Source organism: Maniola hyperantus, chromosome 12 (genome assembly GCF_902806685.2).
Source record: "Maniola hyperantus chromosome 12, iAphHyp1.2, whole genome shotgun sequence".
Taxonomy (NCBI): Eukaryota; Metazoa; Arthropoda; class Insecta; order Lepidoptera; family Nymphalidae; genus Maniola; species Maniola hyperantus.
Window position 1 is genome coordinate 10,903,239 of NC_048547.1, and position 27,559 is coordinate 10,930,797.

General features: G+C 37.1%; 1 protein-coding gene across 8 annotated transcripts in view; it reads left to right on the top strand.

Annotated features, from left to right (window-relative positions):
• LOC117986928 (serine-rich adhesin for platelets) overlaps window positions 1-27,559 on the top strand; it is a 96,769-nt gene that overhangs the window by 14,470 nt on the left and 54,740 nt on the right. The window contains exon 1 of one of the 8 annotated variants that reach the window (XM_069502265.1): window positions 15,573-16,049. The exons of the other annotated variants lie outside the window; for them this stretch is intronic. Coding sequence (XP_069358366.1) covers window positions 15,996-16,049 — 54 coding nt within the window. The 5' untranslated portion in view covers window positions 15,573-15,995. Of the gene's footprint in view, window positions 1-15,572; window positions 16,050-27,559 lie in introns of those variants that run through there. 8 annotated transcript variants of the gene reach the window in all.

Consider the following 27,559-nt stretch of genomic DNA (forward strand, 5'->3'; position numbering starts at 1 on the left):
AGGCACGCGCCACTCTGGCCCGCCCACTTTCTTTGCAGGTTACTTGTTGCAAATATATGAATCCGCATCCGTAAAAGCTCCGCATCAATTGATGCGGAGGCGGATGTCGGATTCGATGCGAATGTTTTCCGCATTTGCGGAAAAACCGGCGAGGTGCGAGTCAGTCTCCCACACCGAGGGTTCTCTCTAGAGAATCTACTACAGGTCCTTCTCTGAGATTAACCGAGGACGGACGGACAAACGGACGGACATGGCGAAACTATACGGGTTCCTTGTTTACTACGGAACCCTAAAAATTTACATACATCATCAATAAATAGGTAAATCAGCATTCTCTTCATAATATTAGTTTGCTCAATTGCACAAAAAGCGCAGTTAGACTTTCACTGTAATCATGCAGAATGCATTGTTCGAGAACTGAAATGAATCGTATTGTCAACCGGGGACAAAAAGGCAAACACAACATTCCGTTTCCAATCTTCCGTATTCGCGCAGACTGCAATTATTTACGTACATTACGTACAATTAATGACTTGGTTGCTATAGAAGCTGAAGGGCTTTAAAAGCGTTTGAAATAATTGCTGCTAAACGGCTTACCTATCGTTAAATGTTTTTTTTTCAAATCCTTATAAAACACAAAAATATATGTCCGTTATAGACTTTGAAATCATCCAACCGATGTGCCCCAAACCGGTTTCATTAGAGAGGCAATAATGCGATGATGGTTTTAGACCACTAAAACTATGCATTAGGCACATTCTTCCGGTAATAAATATAATAATAATAAATCATTTATTGTTTCACTAAAAATTACAGCGAAGATTAGGTTAAGCCACCGATGGTTAAGATAAATTGTACACTCGTGTTATAGGCATCAGTGCTCTCCCCTTACAGACTAGAATATTAAAAACAATAAACGAATGAAAAATATTATTCACTAGTTGAGAATTTTATTCTGACTTTATAGCAACTCCAATGTTATTATTTTGTAAATGCCAAAGAAAAATCAGTACGAATGTATTAAATTACCGGTAGCTCTGTAACATTTCGTCTGATAGAACTTTGGGAAGTTTGGAAGCTCGTGGATCGTCAGAGAGTTGATCATACTATCATTCTATCCTGAAAAGTTACACACTAATTAAATGTTAGGTACTTAATAACATTAAGGTACACTGAAAAGAAAGAAACTTAATAGGTATGAAAGAAAAATAAAATTTTCATTGAAAAAAAAAGAAATTAGAATCAGCTTTCAGAGATTCAAGATAATATACCTAGGTAGCTAAGTATACCCCTGATAGCGTGCTTTACCCTTATCGGTAACATCCAACGTATATTTAAGTTAAATTACAAGACTGAACACCTAGCTCGGAGATGATGTTAAAGATTAAGAGAAAGCTCTGTGCAGTTATGCATACCTGGTAATATAGCAGATGCGCTTATCATTTACATTCCTGCTGGCGATGAGGTGAAATCGATTTAAATAACAAGTTTTAGATAAATTATGGTTTTAGAATTCAAAGATCAGTGAGGTGTTCCAAAACTCTAGTTTCCTACGGTAACGGTGAGTTATCGGTTGCCATAATAACGTCGCTGAAACATTCTATTGAAACAAGATGACGCGATTTCAGAGAGCGTCTTCTAAATTCTAGCACTGTAACTTGGTGCAAGAACTCTCTTTCTAGGGATGAAATCACAGAGCTTTGTGACGTTATCCTAGAAAAGCTAAGGTTAGATAAGGTGACTACACACCAAACCCTACTACAGGAATCGTGTATGAGAATTATTGAGAACAATAAAAACCCGCCAGTATAAGCTTCCAACCGGCGCGGCGCGGGCGCGGCGCGGCGGTTGTGCGTTCTCTGTGCAACGATATAAAACCCGAGCCTTTGAAAACTACAATTATGTAGTTACAGAATATAAGTACTTTTACTTAGTATTTTGGTACAGGGACGTTTACGCATAGACAAAGTTTTACACTACTAATTAGGTAAGTAGGTGATTTAAATAATTCGCAAAATCGATAAACAAACACACTGAAAAATAAAAAATAAATCACGAATCTTTCCTAGTACTAAGTGCATTTCTCGAGCTTAACTTTATTAGGATACGAGTGGTCTAGAATTATTTATTTTTATTTTCAGTACCTAGAAAGGTTTACAGGCTGCTTGAAGTTTAAACTACAAATTGAATCAGCCTCATAAAAAGCTGGTCTATTGCATCAGGCGACCATTAACTGTTTCCTCGTAGACGCTGATAGCCTGTGCACTAGCTAAGTGCATTATAAACTTCGCAGAGTAATGTTGCAAGCTAAATTGTATGTACCTAAGTATATTTTGTGGATCCAGAAAATTTTTACACGTCTTACGTCTCAGTGTAGGTCTACCTACCTAATATATTTTACTCTTACTTGATAGAAAATTTCTTCATTATTAAAAAAAAGTAAAACGTCAATCGGCTCTTTTTGGTACGGTACAAAATATGCTAGCAATTTCCAATACGACAATAACAACAATTGCTAGACTGTTGTATGTACTAGCAATATTCAATGTACTCTATGGTGTACACTTATCTAGCACAAATAAGATGGTTTTCAGGCACTTTTCAGGTCTACGCAGTGGTCAACGTGATACCTATTCTAATTTTAAAGGTTGAATGCGCATTAATTCTTTTCAAAAGTTTAAAAACGGAACAAGATCGTGTTCGGTCGAATTGGCGCGAATGAAAATTTATGTGGATGTTTTCATAGGATACCATAACAGCGACAGAGTTAGTGAGATTAACGACTTACCCTGACTTTTCATCCCGTTCTTGTGCCAAGAGCAAGTACCGAACGGGCGCCCTCCCGCGATTCGGCCCATATTATAACCGAGAGGTTGGTGGGAGGTGGAGGGTTGTCCCATATACCGTCCTTGTGTTTTTAATGATCTCAATAGTCAGTTTCATGTTCAATGATGTACTTAGTTAAAGTCTTGCCTTAACTTTAATTGGCCTACTGTATATTTATAAATAAAAAAATATTTTAACCAAATGCAATCTTAACGATCAAATCAATTTTAAAGTTATGTGACAATTAAGTAGGTAATATTTTTCCCAATTTATAAAAAGCAGATAAAACGTAATTTTCCAGTTTGCAGTCGAATGTATAACGTAGACACGGTTGTCAGTTTAATGTTTATGTTACCGACCACTGCATGAAACGGCACTGCCCATTCATGGCGATAAAAAGAAACTTGTTCATCGCAATTGAATTGTGGCTATAATTAAAATTCGCGTATTTATGGTCTTGCCACATGTAACAGGAGTTGTTGCTCAAAGTATTTTTAAGATTTATACGCAAGCAATACGCACCACCACCACGCAGCACCACACAAATCCCAAAACACACTCGATGTGTTTTGGGGTTTTCCTGTATGTTTAGCAGTGGGAGGGCGGGCGGTGCATGTCGCATGCGTTGCACCATACAGATTTGATCGGTTTCAGCGGATTATAGCAAATTAAGCTTTTGGTTCATCCTATATCATGGATTTCCGCAAAGTAACCCCTGCTTCTATACAACATTAGACTGAATCATCACTTACCACCAGGTGAGATTGCAGTCAAAGGCTAAATTTACGTGTATCTGCATTAAAAAAACACAAGTGTCTACCTACTATATAGTTATGTAACATAAAATTTAAAAAGCATGAAATAAAAATTAAAAACACCCCGACACAAAAACCTCTAGAAAATAATATGTATTGGCCCTAAATAAATTAAAAGATTGACCTATAATGATGTGCCGAGTTTCTTGCTGGTTCTTCTCGGTAGGAAAGGTATTCCGAACCAGTGGTAGATGCATTTGACGATTCAAAATATGTACTTGTAAAAGTTTAATTGAATAAAAAATATTTTTATTTATTTATTTATCTAACTTTATGTAGTAGCTTAGTGTGGTAGCATCTTATTAGACCCAGGTTCTTTAACAACTTGCAAGCCCTTTCACTGACGACTTCTAGGTGCTTTTACTGTCCGTTATATAAAATTGCAATATATGATAGTAGGTACAGTTACCTACAGCTACATTATACCTAATCATACCTCATCATGATCAAGATCAAGCCACCGCCGGCTCACTACAGAGCACGGGTTTCCTTTCAGAGTGAGAAGGGTTTTGGCCATAGTCTACCACACTGGTCATGTGCGGATTGGTAGACTTCACACGCCGAACATTATGGAGAACTCTCAGGTATGCAGGTATCCTCACGATGTTTTCTTTCACGGTTAAAGCAAGTGACATTTAATAGGCTACTTGACTCTTTTTTTAAGTTGGTCTTAAATGGTTAATATTTGTCCTATTATATCAAAAAAATTAACACTATATTTTTTTGCGCCCTAATAACCGTAAAACTTTAATTTAAAAATATTTTTTTCTTAGACAGGTGAAAACACTGGTCGGCCATGTTTGGCCGATAGATTATCTGTGCTCTGACGTCATGCATTTGTAAACAACAGCATAACCTCCCAAAGTTTAATAAACATGACTTCTATACTAGTTTACATGAAAAATATAGTAATTATCGTTATTGTATCATCCGAGAAAGTAAAAAACGATAAAGACCACAGGAAAGTTGTGGATTAGAGTGCCCAGTGAAATAAAAAATGCTTAAAGGGATCCTATATGACTAACGACTTCAACCCAAATTTATTTTTGCAAAGATCACTTTGTTGTAAGTCTTACTTAATAACTTATTCAATTTATAAAGAGAAAACGATATTTTTTTACGTTTACTATGAGTTTTTAGAAATACATAAAAACTAGCTTATGCACGTGACTTCGCCCGCGTCGACTTCATAAATTTCAAACCTCCATTTAACCCACTCAGGGGTGGAATTTCAAAAAATCCTTTCCTAGTGGATACCTTCTCTTTACCTACAAAGAACACACCCACCAAATTTCATGTATCTAGGACCAGCTGTTTAGGCTGTGCGTTGATATATAAGTTAGTCAGGACTCTAAATTTTATATATATGGATACTACGTTAGTCCCCGCGTGACATAGGGATGACATTTCTTTGTTTACATATTTAATGACGTCACATCATGGCTGACAGCGTTTTCTGCGTTTCAAATAAAAATAAAAACTGTATTTTTTTAAATTGGATTTATATATCCATCCTGCGTTTTTAATAATTGTGATTGATATATTTCGTTGTCTTAAGCAAAATACTATAATAAATAATCATTTATTGGACGAAATTAGATATGAGTCAAGTAGCCTATTACTTAAAACGCACATAACTCCGAAAAGTTAGAGGTGTGGGCCCGGAATCGAACGCGCCGACCTCCGATTAGAAGGCGAACGTCGTAACCACTAGGCTATCACAGCTTTTTAGGGTTCCGTACCTCAAAAGGAAAAACGGAACCCTTATAGGATCACTTTGTTGTCTGTCTGTCTGTCTGTCCGTCTGTCAAGAAACCTTCAGGGTACTTCCCGTTGACCTAGAATCATGAAATTTGGCAGGTAGGTAGATCTTATAGCTGACATTTGGGGAAAAATCTGAAAACCGTGAATTTAGGGTTAGATCACACAAAAAAAATTAAATTGTGCTCATGAACTAATAATTAGTATTTTCAACTTTCGAAGTGAGTGACTATATCAAGTGAAAGTTCTTCACCTGTACATTCTAAAACAGATTTTTATTAATTTTTATGCATCATAGTTTTTGAATTATCGTGCAAAATGTCGAAATAATACGACTGTAGTACGGAACCCTCATTGCGCGAGCCTGACTCGCACTTGGCCGGTTTTTTCATCTCTCATACCTCATACAATGTGAAAATTTTAAGAGGCTGTAAAAATGTAGCCTATCTAATAAAAAATTCACACTTACATTTTTTATGGTTTTATTGTAGGTCATAAGAAATTATATTGTTTTGAGGCAGAGAAACGACGTTTTATGATTTTTAAATTTTAAATGTTTACGTGATTTTATTAAAGGTTACAAGTAAAATAAAAATTTCGCTTAGCAAAATTTCAGAACGCGAAAGTCAATTATTATTGTTTTACCTTCAGGTAGTATTATTTTGACGGCCTTTGGCCCCTTGTATAATGTAAAGTTGTAACACAAAATACAATCTTATTCCACATTCTCGAAGTAGGTAACGTACTCGTACGTCTTAGATACTGAATATTAAGTAGGTACCTACTTTAAACATTGAATTTTTTTTCGTTATCTTATTATTTAGCGGCTAATTAACGAAAGGAAGTTTAACCAGTAACAAAAAACTGGTCAAGTGTGAGTCAGACCCGCGCATCGATGGTTCCGTACTACAGCCGTAATTTTTCAACATTTAACGATAAATCAAAAACTATTATGCATGAAAATAAATAAAAATCTGTTTTAGAATTCCCCATATGATACCCCACTTGGTACCTTAAGTAATCTTACTTTGAAAGTTGAAAATACTACTTAATTATTAGTTCACAAATCACAGCACATTTAAATACCTATATTTTTTGTGATGTACCTAACCACAAATTCACGGTTGTCGGATATTTTCCTTTACTTGTGCTATAAGACCTACCTAGTAGGTACCTACCTGCAAAATTCATATAGGTTTTCTTGCCAGAAATGACAGACGGACAGACAGACAACAAAGTAATCCTATAAGGGTTCCTTTTTTCCGTTTGAGGTACGGAACCCTAAAAACGATTAGATACGGTAGCGTTTTTATTTAACTTTATATTTATCAAAGGCTGAAGCCTGAAATACATATTAAGTTAACACTGGTTAGCATAATTTTAAATAAGAATTAGGTAAGTAGGTACCTATATAAGTTAATTACGGATGGAATATATATGAAATTTTTTAGCTCTGTGCCTTTCGTCAAGACCAGTCAGGGTTCAGTCGTAAAAATGTAGTTAACAAAGTTACAGATAGGTAGACATATTATTATACTTTCGCATTTCTAATAGGTACTAGGCTGAGATCTATACAGCGCACTTTGACTTTGCTCTGACAAGATTGAGTTAAAACAAGACAGATTTATGTAAGATACCTATATACATCTGTCTCGTTTTAACTAAGCAAAGTCAGAGTGCGCTCTATAGACCTCGCCCTTAGTATGGGTTGCCTACGCATGTAGGTGATCTAGATTCTAGAACCTAGCTTTTGACAAAGACTTTGACAATGACTTCTGCTAGTTTTATTGCAATGGCATGCTGATGGATTATACTTGTTACTTGGCATAGGATTTAGCGTTTGCCAAGGTGGCAATTGGCATGCATTACTTTGAGGAAGGTTGAGGTAGCGATAGCATCTCTGTACCTATAGTACGCAGCAGGTCGAGATGCCAATCGGGGAGGTAACGCCCAGCACACCCGCACAACCCCCGTGCTAACCTGGTGCGGTAGAGCACGGGTGACGTGCGGGTGTGCATTCCCCCGCCTCACACCCCGATTGCCATCTCAACCTGTCGCAAACTATAAAATGTAGGCAGATAAAAAATGACAACGATTCTTTCGAGATGTGGTGTTGGCGACGCATGCTCAACATAATATCGTGGGCTCAAGATAGAACCAACGTCTTAATACTTAACAAACTAAAAATAAAAATAAGGCTATCTAACATCTGTCTGCGGAGGACCCTCGAGTTCTTCGGTCACATCGCAAGAAAAGACGCCATCAATATTGAAAAACTCATGGTCACTGGGAAGATCGAAGGAAAGAGACCCCGCGGACGTAGCCCGAGCCAGAGACGTTGGTCAGACCATATAAAAGAGGCGGTCGACATAGCTATCTGCGATGCAATCCACAGAGAGAAACAGAGGAAAATGGAAAACATCGTAGCAAAGATTATATCAAAGGGGAGCCACGATCCTCAAAACTGAGGAAGCGACGCAGGAAGAAGAAAGTCGACAACCCTGCGGTGCCTGCTGCGGCCTTTGCATACATAACCGGTCCGAGGTGTTACAGAATAATTGAACAGCCTTTTTATCTTTGTTTGATTTCAATACATTCCTGAGTAACACCTACGTAAATATGATAATATTAGGTACTAGATGATACCCGCGACTTCGTCCGCGTGGATTTAGGTTTTTGAAAATCCCGTGGGAGCTCTTTAATTTTCCGGGATAAAAAGTAGCCTATGTCCTTCCCCGGGATACAAACTATCTCTGTACCAAATTTAGTCAAAATCGGTTGACCCGTGAAAAGCTAGCAGACAGACAGACAGACACACACTTTCGCATTTATAATATTAGCTTGGATGGATGTACCTAGTACGTAAGCAGGTATATCTGTATATGTAATAACACTAGTTTAAAAATTGTAAATTACTTGTCCTATTCGCAGTTTTTGTACAAGCTTACTCTAAGTCTAATATTATGTGCATAATATTATGAAAAATGAATGAAAAACTGAAAAATTATATACATGCAATATAGCATTAATAATCAAGGGCGAGCATGAAAATAACTGTTTGAATCACTACCCACATTATAATTTATAAAATACTAGCGACCCGCCCCGGCTTCGCATGGGTGCAATGTAGATACTAATGTGGTGTCATTGAGGTGTCATTGCCTCGGAAACTCTCAAATGAGAGGATTTTTTTCAGACCTAATTCACATTATTTCAATCTCTCTAGGGATCTCAGATTTTTGAGAATTAAACTATAGCTATAAACCTTCCTCTTGAATCACTCTTTCTGTTGGTGAAAACCGCAATAAAATCCGTTGCGTAGTTTAAAAGATCTACGCGTTCATACATACATACAGACAGCGGGAAGCGACTTTATTTTATACTATGTGTATGTAAATATGTGCGGGCGTGGACGAAGTCGCGGGTATTAGGCATAGTATCTATTTTAGGAGTATTAGGTAGGTTATTGTGTTTGATGTTTATGTAAAGCCTTATTACTTCAGTCTCTAGCCTTGAACTTTACAGTGAGTGCGAACTGGTGCAAACTGGTTCTATTGCAGCTGCAACTTTGTATGACAATCATTATTTCAAAGTTAAGCCGCGTTTCAATAATGTTAGTAGGTACTTGCGAGCAAGTTACTTGCATTAGAAACATGTTTGCCAGAACTTGCGTAAAAGCTTCACAAGCAAGTGTTTTCGAAGGAGCTTTCAAGGCAGTTTATTTCTCACTTTCATAACATTTATCACATGCAAGTTTTGCTTACAAGTTAAAAAACTACCGACATGGAACCTGCAGCTTATGTAGGACGTAGGTGTATAGTATAGTGTGTATAGTGTAGGTATATATTATGTTTATAATTTTAGAAAGAAAATTTTCTAAAGAATACCCAATCTCTTTTCAAAGAGATTGGGGTGTGTGGGATTTCTACCCACTAAAACCCCCTCGATGACCATCCTCAGCGCATATTAAGAGGCTTCCGAACTCTTACAAACGTGCGCTGGAGCCTCTCCTGCACGACACCCACTGGGCTCATCCTGGAGGAATGACTCCAGGAGGACTGAGGACTCCACTCCAGATAAAGTCAAAGTCAAAGTCAAATGATTTATTCAAAATAGGTGATAAATTACTCTTTTTGATGGTCAGATGTTGGATTTTTACGATATAGTGGTGATAATTATTACGCAAAACTTAAAACTAAAGCTACGAGGGTTCCAAACGCGCCCAGGTCTGAGGAGAGCCCACAACAAACTCAGCCGGGTATTCTTTTTATTAACACCACTTTACAAAATTATTGAAACTTATTAGAACTATCACAAGCCGTTAAGCAACTCATTCCCAAGCTTGCTTATCATTTAAATAATCCTTTACTTTGAATACTTCCCTTTATATTGATACTTAGATAGCATACTTGCCGCCTCTGTCGTGTAGGAAAGTTTTCTATTTTATAACTAGTATTTTATCAGAATATTGTACACGCTATGCCCACGCATTCTTGTGGTCACGGTTTTGTGGAATAAAGAAGGTTACAGCAAGGAAATTAACATCATTTATATCATTCACGGCACTATAATTCTGGTGTCATACATAATTCTCCTAAACTGGTGACCCCTGACAAGGACGCGTGTGAAAAGAGGTAATACGTTTCCACTACTCAAGCTGCAAGCTGCTTATATTATGTATACCTGTGACTTACGTGCCAATGCACGTAAGTCACTTGCGTAATGGCAAGTAGCTATGTAAATGAAATAAATCGATTACCTAGACCAAGAACAATACTAATGTTACCTCGTTTCACAGTACATTGACAATGGCCTTATTATGTTTGCCCTTGAACTTTATTTACTTACTTACTTACCTATTAGGTCCAAAGCCAATTTACGTTGACAGAGTTCATGTTTACTAGTGACTGTTACATGAAATTGGTATTGGTACCAATTCCATATAGGTACCGACTTATATAGCCGTGATAGCCCAGTGGTTAAGACGTCCGCCTCCTATCCGGGAGGTCGAAGATTCGATCCCGAGTAACTACACACGACTAACTTTTCGGAAAACCATCCTGAGAAAACCTGCGTGTTTGACAGTTCTTCATAATGATTTCAAAGATGAGTGAAGTCTGCCGATCCGCACTTGGCTAGCGTAGCGGACTATGTCCTGAACGGTTCCCATTCTGAGAGGAGACCTGTGCTCAGTAACATGCCGGTGACGGAGGATCATGATGATGGTAACGACGAATTCCATTGTCTACAAAATTGTACCTAGTTAATTGTGTCCACAATCTCTAAAACGAATGAAAGCATCTGTTTATCAAAATCATGTAAATATCAAGTGACTGACTAACTGACTGACTGATTATCAACGCACAGCTCAAACTACTGGACGGATCGGGCTGAAATTTGGCATGCAGCTTTTATGACGTGAGCATAGAAAGGATTAGGATTAGGATAAGAAAGGATTTTTGAAAATTCAACCTCTAAGGGGGTGAAATAGAGGTTTGAAATTTGTGTAGTCCACGCGGACGAAGTCGCGACCATAAGCTAGTCGTAAAGAAATACGATTAGGGTACGGATCGAATTCAGAGCATTCTTCTTGAAGTCGGTAAAAAATAGAAAATGACGTAGACGTAGATAGGTAGACGTTGACTTCCGAGCAACAAGTTGCTTTAACCACGCTCCCATTGGAATGTAGTCGTAGAGGGAATGACCGCAAAGTGCGTGCAAGCTTATTATGTAGGACACTAGATAATGCCCGCGACTTAGTCCCCTTACTTACTTACTAACCCTTTCTTAGTGGATGTCAAAGTCATAATAGCTATCTGCATGCCAAATTTCAGCCTGATCCGTCCAGTAGTTTGAGCTGTGCGTTGATAGATCAGTCAGTCAGTCAGTTACCTTTCCTTGATGATATTATCAATTTGTAAAAAAGCTTGACAGTTTGAATAGAACGTGATCTTTGTGGTACAACCAACGCAACTACTCCCAACGGAATGTGGTCACGCGGGACTGGAATGGCCGTGGATGGTGGACCCCAGCCACGTCATTACGCAAACACGCACAGATGCATCTCAACTTTGTAATCTGAGGCTAGGGCTGCCACAACTGTAAGGCAAACTTCAGCCAATTTTAACAGACACGTAACCGAATCACGGCGTTACAGAACAAAATGTCAAAGAAGACCATTTTAACGAATGTATGTAACGATATCCAAGTCCAAGTCCCGCAAAGTATCGAGCTGATGGTATATTTTTACTTAAATATACGTCGAATGACGTCATAATGACGTCATTTCGATGTTAATGAGACATGGTTCCAGCGCAATAGCAATTTGAGGGACTTATAAGTTAAATAAATAAATAAATAAATAAATAGTTTTGAAAATCAACACCTAAGTTGATAGCGTTCGACAATCTCCGTGGCTCAGTGGTGAACGTTGTGGTCTTATAAGTGGGAGGTCTTGGGGTCGATGCCCGACAGGGGCAATTACAGAATTTAATTACTAAATTGTCTCGTGTCTGGTCGGATCTGGTCTGTCTTCTGCCGTGGCTAGTTACCACGTACCACCGTACCGCCAACTATTTAGAGTTTCGGTATGATACCGTGTAGAAACTAGAAACCAATAAGGGTATTTCGTTATTCAAGACGCCCCAAAAACCTTCCAAAGTCACCATAAAAGAAACCAGTAGCCTGAATCAGCACTGTAGCCCCGGTCCTCCTCCTACGACGACGCGACGGTCAGTCTTTAGTCCGCCGCTGAAATACAATGTAACTTTATAAGTAACGGAGATTAGGAAGTTCCGGCTCTTATTAGGTACGTATCACTCGTAGCTTTAGTTTTTAAGTTCGTGTAAAAATTATCACTACTATATCATCTTACAAATGCAACGACTGACTTTGAAAAAGTGTAATTCATTACTATTTTAAGTAAACCATTTGATTTGATTTGATAGCGGAAACCCTATATTCCACGGTGCATTTTTTGTAACTTCTCTGGATGAGTCAATTTAAAAGTTGCGGTATGTGAACCTGACTGTTCTTATTTGATAGTTAAATGTAATTAAGAGTTTTTATTGATAAAATACCACACCTGACTTGGCAAATGTATAATATAATAGTCCAGAGATATGGGAAACCACCACCGATTCCACACACAATACCAAAGAAGTCGATAATAAGCCTAGTATGTAATGACAAACTTTAAGGAAATCGTGCATTTTAATAATTTTTATACTGCTATGTCGGCTAATATTTACATGGCATAGATAAAAATAAATCTTAAATGTAGTGATTAGAGTACAGTATTGAATGATCTGTCTTCAAGAGTGTGTTAGGAATTATGAAGAGAAGGAAACGCATATTGCAAATAACCAAGGCTGTCTTTATGCAGCGAAGCCTTTGAAGTTTTTCTTAGAATTGCACAATTTTGATGGAAGACAGCATGACGTGGATAAAACTAGTGTACTTATTTAGAAAATTGAATAATCTAAGTATGTAATATAATAATATAAAATAAAAAGTGCATATAAAAAGAAAGAAAGAAAGCAGATACAGCCCATTAGGTACTAGGGACCAATCTCGTGAACTTACGAGCGGAAAATCGGTCTCGACTCTCGGTGCTTTACTTTAGCGTCTTTCTGCCTAGATTTCATTATACCTACGTCACATGCGAAATTCCGTGCGCGGATTTTCGCTAGATTTGACCCTAGCTTTGCAATATATGGTCTAGTTTAGCTGCAGACTGCAGTGCTGTAGTATTTACTGTAGAACAGAAATGTGAGTTGTGACCTACCATAACATGTACCTATTTACCTACTTATGTACCTAATTTCAATAATTACATCAGAGATCCATAATACCATACTAGATAAAGAGAAACTACAGCACGCGGCAGAAAGTAATGTACATCGACCTTTAGAAGGAGATAGCATATTTGTAGAGCATTGTCTCTGTCGTTGAGACCGACAAAACGTCTTAAAAATATGAGTGACAGGGACAGCGCTCTATAAAGCCGAAATGTTATTCTAATGGTCGATGTACATTACTTTCTGCCGCGTACTGTAGTCGGGCTTACGTCGACTAACCACGTGACTACAGCCCGAACTATCTACATATATATTTTATAATCAGAGGTCCAATTTTTACACAGCACTCCTCTTTGATTTTTCGAGATAAAATTTTTCAATTCCGTCCTCTCCCTGAAGGCAAGGGGAATGCTCAAAAATGGCAGTTGAGTTGCAAAACAGTTAACAGGTAGACAACACTTTCGCATTTATAATATTAGGTACCTACTTAGTTATTGATTTTGTACAGCTCATTTGCATGCTAGTAGATTCGTAGTTTCAATGAAATGTAAGCCTTGACACCAAACAGAGGACATTCTACGCAAGAAGCAACAATACAAAGATTCATTCGTCACAGAATTGTTGTGAGATGCTACACAATGCACCCGTTTCCGTATCTGTTGTTTAATAGTCAATAAAAACACTAGCTTCTGTCGGCGACTATAGTAACGACAGATATAACGCTCTACGTAACCGCTATCTCTTTCTAAAAGTCGATGTACAATATTTCTTGCCGGCTACTGTACAAGCATCTATCTGCAATTATCGATTTACTTATATACAAACAAACCACTAATAAATAAATACTTTAGTGCGATTTCGTCCTTCGCTTATGCAAGCTATTCAAGCTAACGGGAGTGTTTTATGAGAATTAAGAATATAAAACACTCCTAATAGCTTAATAGCTAGAACTTAATAGCTTCTGCAAGCAAAGTCACTTTAAATGGTTTTGCAATTTTTCAGTAGAGCACAATTTCATTTGCACTATGGTTATCCAAGCTATGTATATGGTAGACAAAGAGCGTATAGTGAACGTGTTCAACTCCCAAGTGCCTTGACACAGATTGACAACAATCTACTTCATTCATACCTAGGTATAGCCTATAGTACTATCCTTCACCATCCCCATACACAGCCAATATGCTTCCCCTGTTCGATACCTTCTTCTTCTTCTTTATCAGCCTTTACTTATCCATTGTTGGACATAGGCCTTCTCATGCGCAAATCATTTATCCCAGTGTTGGGCGAGTCCCGTTCTTCCAGTTTATTTAAATAGAGAAAGGGAGCAGACGGATCACCTGATGTTAAATGATTATCACCGCCCATGAACATTTGCAGCACCTGAGGAACTGCCGATGCGTTGCCGGCCTTCAGGAATTTGTTGGTCCGCCCCTTGAATAACCCCATGTTGTGTGGCACGCGATGCAGTTGTAGAAAAAGGAGGGTGGAATGAGGTCAAGAAATTTTCCCGCAAGTGTGGTGGTATCATTAGACCAACAAAATGGTTGTCTTCTATCGTTTCTTTTTCCCGGTAGATACGTGATCTTCATTCAAGTCGCAAATGGATCTGTCGGTCTTCTGTGGTCCTACAAAGTCTACAGATATGCTCTGCCCATCTCCATTTCTGCAACTTTCCTGATATTGCCGTTCCATCTTGCTAAGGAGCAGTTACATTACGTTTGCTAATACGTAGCACTCCGTTCGACTTCAATATCCATTGATCGACACTAACCAACCCATTAGCATCAACCTAAATACCTACCATTCCACCTATTCACAACCACTTTATTATTTTTCTTTTATGATTAATGAGTCCAAAATGATACAGCATTTCAACTCAAAAACAAGAATTAATATAGGAGTCATGAACTCATTAAATATTAATACGCGTCTACTCATAAGTAAGTATGCCTAACCTTACGACCATAATATTACGAATGGAATTCTAATCATACTTTCCCAAGATTTCTATGAAAGAAAAGCCTCATAAAACCATTTTACCGGAAAGAACGTGAGAATAAACGTTTAACTCGATTTCCTTGAGCAAATAACTTGCCAACTACATTGCATATTTGCTATACCCAAGAAATTCTCAGGAAGAAAGGAACTCTGAAAGAAATTTCTTCAATGTGCATTTACGAAGCCTCACGGAGTAATTTCAAGTATTCCGCAGTGCATGACCCGCGACGTTTTATCATCAAGTAACCTTACCGGCTAAGTAAATGTCAAAACAGTGGAGAATTGGGAGAATTTCTCAAGGGTGACATGCGCAATGGAGGCTCGATCAATGCACCCCGGGGGCCGGGGGTGCGCGCGCTACCCTGCCTCAACTAGGCTATCTACGCAGTTCGCCACTAAAAATACCATCCGTTTGACCGAACTCGCTTATCGTTCGCCCTTGAGAAAAAAAAAACATTCGTGAATTTGCCATATTTTCCAAACAATGTCTTACGAGATTTAGTGCCCAAAAAATCCTCATTGAAAACAAACAGTACGATCATTAGACACGATTTAGCTAGTTAAGGACACCTACTCACCCGTGCGTACTCCGTGCAGTTGATGTTCAGTTGGTTCTCCGTCGCGTGAGTCATAGGATTATCCCACTCTGCTAGATTTGCTTTGTTAATTGATACCAGAATTAGTGGCTTGAGTGACAGTGCTTTCGGATGACGCTGGTGCGGCTGATCCTGACCCCTTGGATGAACGGGTATAGGGACCCGGCTTAGGGAGGCCAACCAGCGGACCAGCGGAAGGGATGGATGACTGCAGCATCTTCTATGACGACGACGGTGAAGCTCAGTGCGATATGGTGAGTATTTGTTACCTAATAGAGCAATTTTTGTTAAACAGTTAAATCATAACTACTTTATTGTTATTTTATCATTCATAATCCTCAGATTTTTTGAAAATATAATCATTCACCGATCATTTCATGTTATGATAGTTCAATGTTATATAACAACGAAAAGAGCATTCGCGAAATTTTCACAAAATGGACGTCCCATTTCGCCATGGTGCAATATCTACTCCGCTGCTTTCGCGTTATTAGCATACGTCAGTGTATTTTTTTGCTATGTGCTTTTGGATCTTTGTGATTCTACTTTTGGATTTTTCTCAAGTATTATTAATTATTAGGACTTTTTTAACTATTCTATATTTGTGTCTTCAAGAAGTAAGTATTATTTTCCGTTGGGTATTTAAGTTAGCTACAGAGATAGAGATGTTTTCTTTTACTTAACTGCAATGTTATGGGTATTTCAATGGTAAATGACACAGCCATAAAGTAAGTGATAATGCAACCTAAACTGGAAACACTTTAATCTGGAAAAGTTGTTCTTAAGAGTTGAATGACAATCTTAAAGTATCTGGTTTATTGTGTCTTAGTTATGCAGTCCAAAACCTGAATAGAGGTGTATCATTGAAACCTGTATTATAATGCATGTTAATAGTAACATGTATGACTTGCACAACATTTCTTACGACTACAAGGGAAGTGAAAGTGGTAAAGGCATCATGTTATCAATCGCTAGTACTAAGCGTTCACCCACGTCTGCTATTGTACTTGTACAATTACAATTCTCTATGCCTTAAGGTCATTCAGGTCCCGTTAATAAACAATACTAAAATAGTCTGTAGGTACTTTTAGCCATAGTGCATTGAGTTATGTTTAATAGCAGAAGCAAATCTGGGGACATAATCAGGAATGACGTAGATTAGAGGGCATGACCTTCTGCCATTTTATTTATAACCACGCTAACTGTTAGACTACTTTTATATAAGAAATACTCAGTTTGCTTCTCTTCACTTGAATCTACATTCTAAACCTTACACAGAGAGCCAGCGCATGCCAAACCTTCGTTATTTTAAAGAAGTTAAAAGTTTCACTGCATTTTATCCCCAACACAGGGAGGACCGGTCAGCGACTATGAACTTTCAGTTTTTATAAAATAACGATGGCTTAACGAACGAAATAACGAACGCTGGCTTTTAGTCCATTAGGATTCTTAGGAATAACAACGATTTAAGACTGCAGGTTTTTGAGCTGTTATATCGATAACAATATTTTGATTATTTTGAAAATATCAATAGATTTTTCAACACTGCCTATTCCCTACCGTTTGCTAGTAAAATCTAGAGTTTCTTTTCTTTCTGTCCGCGTTAAGCTTCTTTGATCTTTCCTGTGAGGCTTTTCTATAGTGCTCCGATCTTTCCTTGCGTAATAAAATAATCCAAAATTGTAAGCATTGTTTAAGCAAAAAGATTTGCAAGAAGCTCGTTCTCCAAACTCGTTCTCGAATAAAAAACATTCTCAATAGTAGGTAGGTATTTTAACAAATACTAATTCGTTAGTCGTAATTTCGTAAACATGATGTTTCTTTTTAGAAAGGCTTTTTAATATAAGATTTAGTGATACAGAAGAACCAAATGAAGCACAGTGTAATTTTGATGGCTGAACAATCAAGCATCCCAATTAAGTATATTAATAATTCTTGTTATTAAAATGTTTGATTTTAAAGGAAGGTAACAGGTTTGGGCTTGAACTCTATATTGTCTCCCAAAAACGAAGAAAATAGATCTTTTTGTTTAATATATACAAATAAATACTAAATTTCTCAGTGGTTAAAAAAGTAGATGAAGAAGGAAGGTCTAGCGACTAGACAGTAAAGTACTTGACCTTGAACTTCAAAGGTTCCGCTTTAGCCATTTAGCCACGAAACATCAGCAAAAATAATAATATAACGAGTATATGGGTGTATGATGGATACCTATCAACTTATGAATGGTATTAAACGAATCGAATAATATTAGTTTTTATACGTTTACACTTACATAACTTCAAGCATAAAAATCCAAACCATTTCGTAATGAAATTGCTAACATAAATGAATTCCTAACACGATTTAAACTGAGTTTATTTTCCGTTATCATCAACACACAATGATCACAATGATCATTGATCACGGAATTATTATTGAAACCGTTATTTTTTATCATTCGTAAAATGATTTTATGATTAGGTACACTTCTCATGAATGGAAATTCACAATATTACTATTTATATTTTGAACGATAGCGTTAAATTAAATTTTGCGAAAATGTAAGAGAGCATTCACTTTTATAAAGAGGCAGGTTAGAGACGCAAAAGTCACAAGCGCCGAATGTAATGCAATTTATTGGGTACACATCAATGGGTACCGTAATAGGTAGGCACTTTAGGAGGAACAAAATGCGATTTATTAGGTAGGAATAATATACGAATATGATTTGAGCGCGACGTAGCTCAAGATCAAATGAGTGATATTATGACGTCTTTTTATTCCAAGTTGACCCCCCTACACTACATACCTAGTCAATACGGCGACCCAGGATCAAAATTCAAAGATCACGAATCACGATCGATCCATTAAGTACTTAATATAAAAAGAATCTTTGAATTTTGAGCACGGATTGTAATTCGTAACCTGGGTTGACTGTGTATCGAGACACCTTAGATGGTCTCCACATCACGTGGACACATCACTTGAATGGTCACCACATTGAGTGGTGGTCTCCACATCAGAAACTAGATGTCGCCACAGGGCCATCAACCTCTCGCCATAGATCCTAAATTACGCTAACGAAGTTTTCTCTACCCAACACTAGGTATGTTATACATAATATATGCAATTACCAGGATACATTAGTCATCAGCATTACTTGTATCCGTACCGGAGTGCATTAGTTTACTTATAGTCCATGGAACCGGATAGATAAAAATATCATAATCATCATCAACACATCGTCGGCTCACTCTGACCACGGGTCTTCTCTCAGAATTAGAATGTCCATGCCATAGTCTGCCACGCAAACCAAGTGTGGAATGGCAGACTTCACACACATTTGAGCAAATTGTTGAACTCTCAGCTTTGCAGGTTTCCTGACAATGTTTTTTTCACCGTTTAAAGCAAGTTTTAGTTAATATAACTAACTCCTGACTAGGAGACCGACGTCTTAACCAGTAGCCTATCACCTCTCAAAGTATAGCTATTAGCGATTACAAAAGGTAATTAAAATTAAGCCTAAGGTTTGTATGAAGCGAGTTGCTACTGAGTACCGGCTGCACTTCCTGCTTGTACTGTATGCGACGTAATGAGGACGCTTATATCCAGGACACGCGATGCGGATGGAAAAGCGCTGACCTATTATTATATTACGGGCTTACTGTGGGTTCTCTTTGACCTAGACCGCCTTTTATTGTAGCATGTCAACGCGCTATAAAATTCCCTGAGTCAGGGACGGGAAAAAACTTTAAAACTTAAAATTAGAATGGTTCAATTGAAAATATCCATCACGATTCGTCACGAAGTTGTGGACCGGTATTTCTAGATTTTCGATTTTGTGTGAACTTCGAACATAATATTCGTTTGATACATTCATATCGACTGTTCGGCGGACAACAATATTTGGTAAGTGAATACCGAAAACAAATATTCAAAGAGGACAAAAGTATTCGGCGGGAAAATATTCAAATTATTAATTTATGACTTATGGGCTGCGATGCTTTAGATAAAATGATAACTTATATCAATACCACTACGTATCAGTCATTAAATAGATACTCTCTGAAACTACATCACTTAACATATAACACGAAAGTGAAATCATTCACACCCAAAGTTGTCATCGATAAAAACACTTTTGAATATAAAGCGCGTAAATACGGTACATAGAAAATTCCTATAATACCTACCTAGAAGATAACAGGATCTGTGATATAGTGTATGTCTGTGTCTTCCAAGAGTGCATATTGTCATTTGTCAGATGACTCATGATCACTGTAACCCTCCTAAGAAGGCCCAGGAGTATCCCTACATAATCAAATCAGAAATGAGGAGATCCGTAAGAGAACCGGAGTAAACGACAAAACTCAACTAATCGAAGCTGAAGTGGCAATGGGTGGACACAAAGTTCAAAGAACCGATAGACGTTGGAGTCCCAACTCCCAACGCCAGTGAAAGATTCATTGCCTATTGAAGTGAGATTGCAACGTCATTCTACATACGTCCATCGTGATAAATGATCCCCAACGGTACTGGCAATCAGCGCTGATGAGGCGGCTCATTAGCTGCAAAACATGATGGCTATCAGTCTGCAAGGGTCTAATTTGTGTTATTATTCATTAATTTGCGATGTGTATTCTATTATGATTTCATTCAACATTAGCAATAAACTTAGTAATACGGAAAGGGATACAGAATGGGTAATTTCCATGGTAAAATTATTGCTTTCAGTTGGATGAATATGCGCTGGAAATGGGAAAATATAAAAATGTGGAAGTGTCAATAAAAGATGTGCTTATTACAAAAAATTAATTATTTAAATCTATATCCACACTAATATCATAAATGCGAAAGTATGTCTATCTGTCTGTTTGTCTGCACGTTTAAGTAATTTTTGACTTTTGAAAAACGACCATCATCTATGTAGTGTTAAATAAGTTGACATTTATAGAACCATAGAATTATGTATTCTGGTAGAGGCCTTTCGATACAGGTCCTTGATACTGGCAAGAAGGGCTTAGCCACTGTTGTACAGGAATATATTACGTAACAAATGTAAGTAAAGGCATTAATTATTTATTTCATTTATTAAAGTTTGATGATCTTTGGCAGAAGTCTCAGGTTAGTAAACATAAGGTAAAAGAGCTAAAGGAACTTTGGGGAAGAACTTGATAAAAAGCTACTCGTAAAAGTTTGTAAAGTGGAACCTTCTGCTTTAATTGTGGGTTTACATATTGCTTAAGAATAGAGAAAGTCTTCGTTAATAATACCTATTTGAAGAAATATTACTTAATAAAAAAGCGAAATAGATATTAAATTAATCCAATGAACAAAATAGAGTAAATATGGGCACATTTCGCACGTCAATGTAACCTAGTATCAAAGTAACATTCATTCTACAAATACCAAAAGTAGAAAGTAGACATTTCATAGCACTGGATCAAATTACTTGACACGGGATCGCTCGCTTTGAACTGGTAGATAGGTGCCTAGATGTAGTAAGATGAACGTGGTGAACGGAGCTTGGCCTTTGAGTATACCTAACACAGAAATGTGGAACAAATTGCTTACACCTTTATTTACTACGGTTTCCAGGTAACCATTGAGAACTTGAGAAGGCTGTGAACTTTTAGTTAAACTATTTATTAGACAAGCTAGGTGTTGTGACTTGTGGTAATAGGCACGCAGGGCACTATATAAGCAAATTCAAAAAAAATCCTAAAAGGCATCACATTGGCGGTTCCTCTGGTGCTGTAAATGTCCATGGGCATTAATCACTTAACATCAGATTACCCGCCTGCTCATTTGCTCGCTATTTGTATATAGATATATATATATTTTGAATTACTTCTGGGTACAGAACCCTAAAAACTTCTCCTAAATCGCTTCACAAAAGTCGCTTAAATTCATTTATTATCTATTCATAACCTTTTAGTACATAACAGAGAGTAGGTATATACCTACTAAGTAAGGAAATAACGCGTTCCGATACCCATTGGCTTACAACTTACAAGGCATTTGAAGGGCTGCCATTATCACGCCATTGTAAACGGGTTACCCAGAAACGTCAATCAGAACTAAAATGCAATATTCTTTCACCTGATATTTCTACTTGTATTTTATGCTCTAGTAAATTCTTTCACATGATATCTATTCCTGATAGTATTTCTTTCACTCTATACTTATAGATACTGATTACAGGTAGCTACTATTGTCTCGCTTACCTTATTTGCCATCTAGGATACCTACTTTTTCTAAAGATAAATGTCTTCACTAACAGGGTGTTGAATATTAACTCTACAGGTCTCAATATAGCCTTGTTTATTTCAATTTCTTAACTATATTATATACCTAGGTCTTTTTTAAGTATCTTTTTTTGTACTACTATCAAAAATTTTATTTCAACTATTCCTATGTACCTACCTGTAGATATGCTTCGTTAGAAATTAAAAAGGAGTATTAATCGATGTATTGATGTATTGTACTATTGATTGATGATTTAAAAATCGATTAAAAATCCTTCACTTATGTAACGAAATGCCTATTCAACTATAATATGTAAATACATATTTTGTAGTTTGCATCTATATCTAAGTAGTAAATATAATTCAATAGTCAACAGAATGCAATAAGGAGAAAACACGACGTCTATTGCAGATACCGTATGAAGCAATAAAACATTATATCGAATGTAAACAATGATGGTATATCATTACGAATTTCACACGTAGTCAGACTTCATGTTCGACTCATACCAAACAGTATAGTTTCACCATTACTTCTACTTCCTTACGCTGGCAAATCAAAACAATTGGTTGCAGTTAACTACATAAGCTGTGATAGCCTAGTGGTTAGGACGTCCGCCTTCCAATCGGAGGTCGGGGGTTCGATTCCCGGCACGCACCTCTAACTTTTCGGAGTTATGTGCGTTTATAATTAATTAAATATCACTTGATTTAACGGTGAAGGAAAACATCGTGAGGAAACCTGCATGCCTGAGAGTTCTCCATAATGTTCTCAAAGGTGTGTGAAGTCTACCAATCCGCACATGGCCAGCGTGGTAGACTATGGCCAAACCCTTCACACTCTGAGAGGAGACCCGTGCTCTGTAGTGAGCCGGCGATGGGTTGATCATGATGATGATGAACTACATATACGGCCTACATAATACTAAACAGATAGAAATACTTAAAAATGTATTTAACTAAAAACAATGTGGTAACCGGTATTTTGTTATACGTATCTATAGTACGCGACAAGTCGAGATGGCAATCGGGGGCTGTGCAGGTGTGCAGGGCGTCCCCACCCCGTTTGCCATCTCGACCTGTCACATACTATTGACCTATCCTGGATTTTCAACAAAACGATACCATAGCTAGATAGGTACTTAAGATTAATAGACATCTAGTCTATTTGTTTGATTTCCTAACTAGGCTATATTTTAAACTTTTAGTGAACTATTATTATGAGCGTAGGTAGTCATATATTTTAAAGACCTTCAGGCAGCATCACTAGTTCACTTCCTATTAATACAATTTACAAAAACTCCACTTAGAAAATCACGATACAAACACAACCTTTGTTGAGTTTCTGTAATGATATTTGGTACCTTCAAAAACTTATAGTATTTTATCTGTTTTGCTTATAAGTGTATTCCTGTAGGAGTCTTTTGAATGAAAGGCATGTGTGGTATTCACTAACGGTCAGTATCAATTTATTACAGCTATACCCAAACCCGTTATAGGGCCTGCGCAATCTTAGGACTGGTTATAAAGAATATCAAGCGCTGATGGGAGAAAATTATTGTCTTTTAAATAATAAATACACGTAATAGGTAGGTAGACATAACGTTGATTTTTCATTTCTTAAAAAAATACTGCTGGCTTATTAATATCGGATAATTAAACACACGTTGCTTGATCGAATAAATTGTATACCTACCTACTTGTTCAAATATAAACATTTGATGACATTAAAATAAAGATCGGATTTATAAAAATTCGTCGTGATTTACGAGTACTAAGATAGGTATCCCGAGGTTGAGTGCAGAGTCATAGATAACAGAACTTACTTCTGTTATCTATGGGTACAGTCCATCTTTGAGCTCTCCGATGCAAATTGCCACAGACAGACAGATTCAAATTCAAATTCAAATGTCTTTATTGTGAATATGGGTAAACAGTGCAGATATTATAAAAGAAAAAGGTACAGCCAAATTCTGCCTATTAGCATGCAATATGTTATGACTTATAATATACCTAACAACGTGTACATAGTTTTGATAAAATTAGTCACATTAAATAGGTACTTAGTCACAAAAAAATACAAATTTAAATGATAACTAAAATTTCTCTACAAGGTAATCAATTAATCGAGTAATATGTCTTTTCTAACAATAGTTTTTTTTAATTTTATCTTAAATAAAGGAAGTTCTCACATACAAGACAATCTCGATCTTCATCTTCGCTAAGTCTAAATTCATAACCTTAGAACATTGCAATAAATTACGTTAATAGACTCATACAGATTTGCTTCATGCTGTCCAACTTTCATTGATCGTGAAATGTGATCCTAGATAATCGTAACTACAATGATTTGTAACAACTTTCGCTTCTTCTGTTACAATCGTGATCATTATTCGTGCCCATGAAAGGGCTCCATTTGAATGATCTCGAGCGTCACATTAAATGGACTAAGAGCCTGTGAGGGCCAGGCCAGACCTTCGTTATTTTATAAACGCTGAATGTTTCTTTGCGCATTGTCCCCAACGCAGAGAGGAACCATCAGTGCATATGAAGTTTGGAACCCCCTGCCAGACACCCTTAAAATGCATGACGTGATTTCTAATACTATTCCAAATAAAATATAAAAAAATCATTAAGTACTTATCTTTATACTTTCACGAAAAATTTGTTACCTGATCTGTCGAAGCGTAGTGGTGAAGATTTTTGAAACCTATCTGTTATCCCCAAAAGTCACCATTATCTAAACTTCATAGTCGCTGATTGTTCCTCCCTGTGTCGGGGACAATACGCAGAGAAACTTTCAGCTTTTATAAAATAACGAAGGTCTGGACCTCACAGGCTCTAAGTCTAAAACTTTGACAGGCCGTGAAGCCTTTTGTGTGTGACTGAACAAAACAACGTCAATGCTTTTACATCGACAAAAGGTTCGATCAAAGCTCTGCACTACCATTCGAGCAGGTTTCCTGCCTGATTACGCTATGTGCAGACTTACAAAGCCTTTTATGCGTAGCTTTGTCTACATAGCTTCAGAGATTGCATAAACGACCTATCTATATACTCTTTTTTACAAGAATCCAAAAAGGCCGATTAAAAAGGCGAGCTCATTTTAAAAACATTTCTATTTTTAGGGTTCCGTACCTCAAAAGGAAAAACGGAACCCTTATAGGATAACTTTGTTGTCTATCCTATATGGGTTCCGTTTTCCTTTTGAGGTACGGAACCCTAAAAATGATAGATAAATGTAACTAAACGTTCACAATACAATGTAAGCGGCTTACCACAAGCTACAGCTTTTGTTTAACGTTCCTTTAACCTTGGTATATTTGAGCCTTACCTATTTCAGCTGATTATCATCACCGCGCTAAGCGGGGACTCTTCGTGACCTTTATTTAGAGCTTCCTTATGAATTTACTTAGTTTCGGTTTGTTAACAACCGGTTTCAAGTCATCACATGTGTTTTTTGTATAACTTATTATGCATTATGTTAAAATTTTAAACAGTATTTATACCTATATGAATTAAGTACCTATTAGCTCTGATCAGCTAATCTTTTATTATAGGTAGGTACTCGTAGAAAAACTAGTTTTCGTTCGCGTGATAGGTAAAATAGTCTTTATCAATCGGGGATAATGCTAAAAAAATCGGGGATAAAAGCTAAACTATTGTTGAAAGAATTTTCAAAATATTTAGTTTCGGAGATTACCTCCTACGTATTATCTCTAACAATCACACATTAATATCTAGATATACTTAACTAGACAAAATATATTGACGTGAAATTCTATGAAATATTCTATTCAGTGCAGAATCATAGTAAGTAATCCAGCAGAAAATATCTACGAAAAGGAAAAGCTGATTAAAAACTGGCCGAGTTGAGAACCACCTCCATTTTGGAACTCGGTTTAACATACCTAATACCTATAAGGTTCATTTGCCATTTGGTTAAAAAATGTCGTAGGTAGGTACTTAATTTATCCAAAAATTGGTTTTTGAAAGTAAAAGTCTGTTACGCAATCCTTAACTTTTAAGACATTCTCAGAAGTAGACATGTCTGTCTAGATAACGACTTTCGCAGACCAGATTTTTTACTTTACATAAGTAATTTAAGTAACCCGAGCTTTTTCAATAATTATAGTGAAATGTTGAAGTCGTACAGCCCTGAATTAAATTATTATTTTTAATAGGAATAATAACATAATTATTCTTCTAATTATTAGATGAATGCACAAACGCCCTTAGTCCGCCACTGGTGAAGTACTTGTACCTAGATGTATATTTTTAAATGTAAAGTTCACCAGTAGAGCTTTTTTTTATTGGGTAGGAGGAAATCCTCATGGATGCCAATTGACATGGCCGACTTCACTAAGATTCTCTCAGCGACCTACGGACTAAAACCTCCTCCCTTCGCTCGCCGCCCTTCCCGGTACTGCAATACGCGTAACATAGCGGTAGAGGTTCTTACAAAATTACACGGATCCACTGAGTCACTTTTTAAACAATATAATGTTCTCCTCTCACCTTTCAAGAACAGTTGCGATGTTTTGACCTGTGACTGTGAAGCAATACCATTGCGCGAGCTATAGCTGCAAACACCATTACTGTATATAAAGTTGCGTCGGAACAGAAGGCGATCGAAGTCCATACTTTTTATATAATATTGCCCGCGACTTCGTCCACTTGGATTTAGGTTTTTAAAAATCCCATGGGAACTCTTCGATTTTCCTAGATAAATGTAGGCTATATCCTTCCCCGGGATGGAAGCTATCTCTGTACCAAATTTCATCACAATCGGTTGAATGGATAGGCCGTGAAAGGCTAGCAGACAAACAGACAGACAGGCACACTTTCGCATTTATAAGTAGTATTGGTATGGACATGGATTACTAGACCGCATTCCGTTAGAAAAAATATTTTGTTCTTGTTAAAAACATAGTCTGTCGCTTGCACTGGCACAGTAGTTACTCACCTACCTACGCTTCGATTAGTCGATCATCGCACCAGTATCCATAATGCATACCAACTACCACGGCCCCGGTTCAAGAGGGTGATTCGCTAACTCAGTGTTCAACACTAATCAAACTCATTTGACATTTATTTATAATCCATTGAAGATTTTCCAGAAAAGATTTTCGTAGTGGCAAGTTGGCAACACGTTACACCATAATAATTATTATGCTTGTGAATGAGTAGTGAGTAGGTACATATTACATAGATAGTAGCACCGAAAATTAATTATCATGATATCTCCCACGAAGGCTTCGAGTCAGATAGTATCAGTACAATTTGCATTGCTCTGTTCTCACGTCGATATTGAGTAATCACCAAGTTTTTGTTTCATCACAAGAGCAAGTTGCGAACCGGACACACTGGTGTTTTTCTTTCGTTTAATTAAAGGATGAATTACCTATCTAATTATTGTGTAATAATTGTATGTGAGTTAGTAAATGATGCTAGAACTCTATCTCAAAAGTTCGAAAGGAAAATATTATCATTATACCGGTTAAATGGACATTTTGGACCACAGGTGGAGGTAA